Source organism: Priapulus caudatus, unplaced genomic scaffold (assembly GCF_000485595.1).
Source record: "Priapulus caudatus unplaced genomic scaffold, Priapulus_caudatus-5.0.1 Scaffold7, whole genome shotgun sequence".
Taxonomy (NCBI): Eukaryota; Metazoa; Priapulida; class Priapulimorpha; order Priapulimorphida; family Priapulidae; genus Priapulus; species Priapulus caudatus.
In genome coordinates this window covers 743,300-746,013 of record NW_014577068.1, presented here as the reverse complement: position 1 = coordinate 746,013, position 2,714 = coordinate 743,300, and the positions used below count along the sequence as shown (strand labels likewise).

Genomic DNA, 2,714 nt, shown 5'->3' with positions numbered 1-2,714 from the left:
TGCACACGCACGCACGCACGAACGTGTACCTTCACACGTACGCATGCACGCAGGTGAACGTGCACACGCACGCAGGCACGTACGCACGTGTACGCTCACACACACGCACGTGTACGTTCACACGCACGTACGCACGTGTACGTGCACATGCACGCACGTACGCACGTGTAAGTGCACACGCACGCACGCACGAACGCACGTGTACGTACACACGCACGTGTACTTGCACACGCACGCGCGCACGTGTACGCACGCACGTGTACGTGCACACGCACACATGCACACACGCATGCACGTACGTTTACATACACACGCACGCACGCATGAATGCACGCAGGTGTACGTGCACACGCACGCACGCACGTATACGTGCACATGCATGCACGACTTATTCACCGGCGATTTAATCGCCCGATTTAATCGCCTAGTGTGTCCACTCGACTCGCGCGATAGAATCGGGCGATTTTGTCGCCCGATTTTATCGCCTAGTGTGTCCGGCCCTTTAGGAAGGCGTAAGTACTAGGTGGAGGATGACCGAGCCCTTGACTGGAGGTTGAACAACCATTCGGAGACATTGAGATCCTATTTTTATACCTGAACCTTCCCTGCCCATGCAATATGAGAGCATTCAACTTACTGTAAGACTTTCCCCGAAGATATACTCCACTGTACAATGTACTTATCATTAGAGCAGCTAAACAGTGAATCTGACATATTATCCCATGCCAAGCAGTTGACAGCATCACTGTGACCACCATCCTAAAGCAAAGAAACAGAATATTAACACAAACACTAACATAACTATATTTAATAAAGCCACAAAGAAACGTAATTGGTACTGACGTACCCGTAGCCTCTGCGTAATTAGTTGATGTAATGTTACCTGACACACGGTCTGGTAAAGCCAAATTTCTTGTCGGACCCGTGCAAAAAGCACCGGTTTTGTCCGACGGTCTGACGCTTTTGGCGAGGACTGCTAGCTTACATGTTAGTTTTAGATAAATGCTATGCACAGTAATATTTACCCATAATGTCGACAGAGTAATGTAATGAAGGAAATGGAGGCTTATGAATGTTGGCGAAATCAGTAAGGTGTGCTGTATCTGGAACAACCTAATTTTTGTTGGAAAGATTTAAATACATAGCTACTTTACAGTGCTATTCGTAACCAAACACTGGAAACATTACTCTGCACTACAACACAATTTGTATAATGAGTGTGAGAGACAAATTTACCTTCAACAGACTTCTGGTGTCGATATCCCAAAGCTTGATGCACCTACTAGCTGACAGTAACTGCTTTCTATCAGGGGACAGGCACACGGAATACACAGCACTCTTATCTCCCTTCCACTTGCTGCAAAAAACAGCTCTTGTCAACAGGCATAGCCGCATAGGGATAGTAGCAAAATATATAAACAGTACAAATATAAAACTTGTAAATAATGAAGTGGCCTCACATACAACCTGGAATGATCACTGGGCTATACAGCACATTAATGATACAACTAAGCATTAAAGAAAGTATTGCGAGATTTTTGCTCAGAAACACTCAATCCGAAAAAAATATAGCTGAATTTAGTCTCACCTGACAGCGGAAACATCACTGATTACACCAACATTAAAAACGCTAAGATTTTATGCAGTTTTAGCATAGAACAATGAATTTGACCACATCGTACCAGCTCAGGATATTATCGTATGCCGACGATCCAAAATACAAATGGTGCCTTCAAACCAAAGGCCGTGCAATTCTGTGTGGTAAATGTTATTGACTTTTTATGTCAATAATTCAGAGCACTTTCTGTCATTGTCATTCTCGTGTTACTATCTGACTGGTAATCCACAAGCTTCTCTAATAACAGACTTTACGCGGTATTAGTAGAACACTGCTGTTACGCTAGTATGAACCTCTGTGTTTACACTCTGACCCGATTTCTAATGTGCGACGGTATGCATTACTGCACCGTGATAGATGTCTCGCGCTACCGTGAGAAAGTCCGAGAGATGGCAACGGTAAACAGAAACAGAACGCAAAATTGTAACCGTGCATGATTTGGTGAATACGAAGGTTCTAAGGCATTTTATCGTTACTCTAACCAATTGCTGTTACTCAAGCAATAACGCTAGGTATCCTGAAAGTGAGGAAAACACTGGAAAACTCTCGCAATAATTACTTTAACCTAATGAATTAACACAGAATCAGAAATTATTCGTGTTGTGCTGTACATTAGTACAGAACATGACTTCAAATGCAAGTCACCCGATCTAAAGAAGCTGGCCAACTCAAGACGCATTTTCAGAGAAAAAGAAGGAAGAGTGTTTGCATGCATACAGATAATGGTGGCCATTTCACCTAATTAATGCTAAACTAATCGTTAGCTTTGCATCAATTCCAGAGTGCATGTAAAGGGCCAGACACACTAGGCGATTAAATCGCCCTGAAATCGCCTAACTAGTGTGTCCACTCAATCGCCGCCGATTTCATCGCCCGATTTCATCGCCCGATTTCATCGCATAGATCCAGGCTTTCAGATTTGAAAAGTACAGGAGGACTACTAATGACGCCCCTAGAACACCATAGGGGGACTTTTCACGCTCCATAATCACACCCTTAAGAGGTATGATGGAGAGCTCCATTAAAAAATCACACCCTTAAGAGGCATAATGGAGAGCTCCACTAAGGGTGTGATTTTTAAAAAGGTCTGCCGTTG

At 43.8% G+C, this 2,714-nt stretch overlaps 1 protein-coding gene across 1 annotated transcript in view; it reads right to left on the bottom strand.

Moving 5' to 3' along the window:
* The window catches only part of LOC106806092 (WD repeat-containing protein 43-like), a gene marked incomplete in the record, with an annotated part of 17,789 nt that overhangs the window by 11,031 nt on the left and 4,044 nt on the right, over nucleotides 1–2,714 (bottom strand). Inside the window, 1 exon segment of the mRNA XM_014807949.1 lies at nucleotides 638–759. Coding sequence (XP_014663435.1) covers nucleotides 638–759 — 122 coding nt within the window.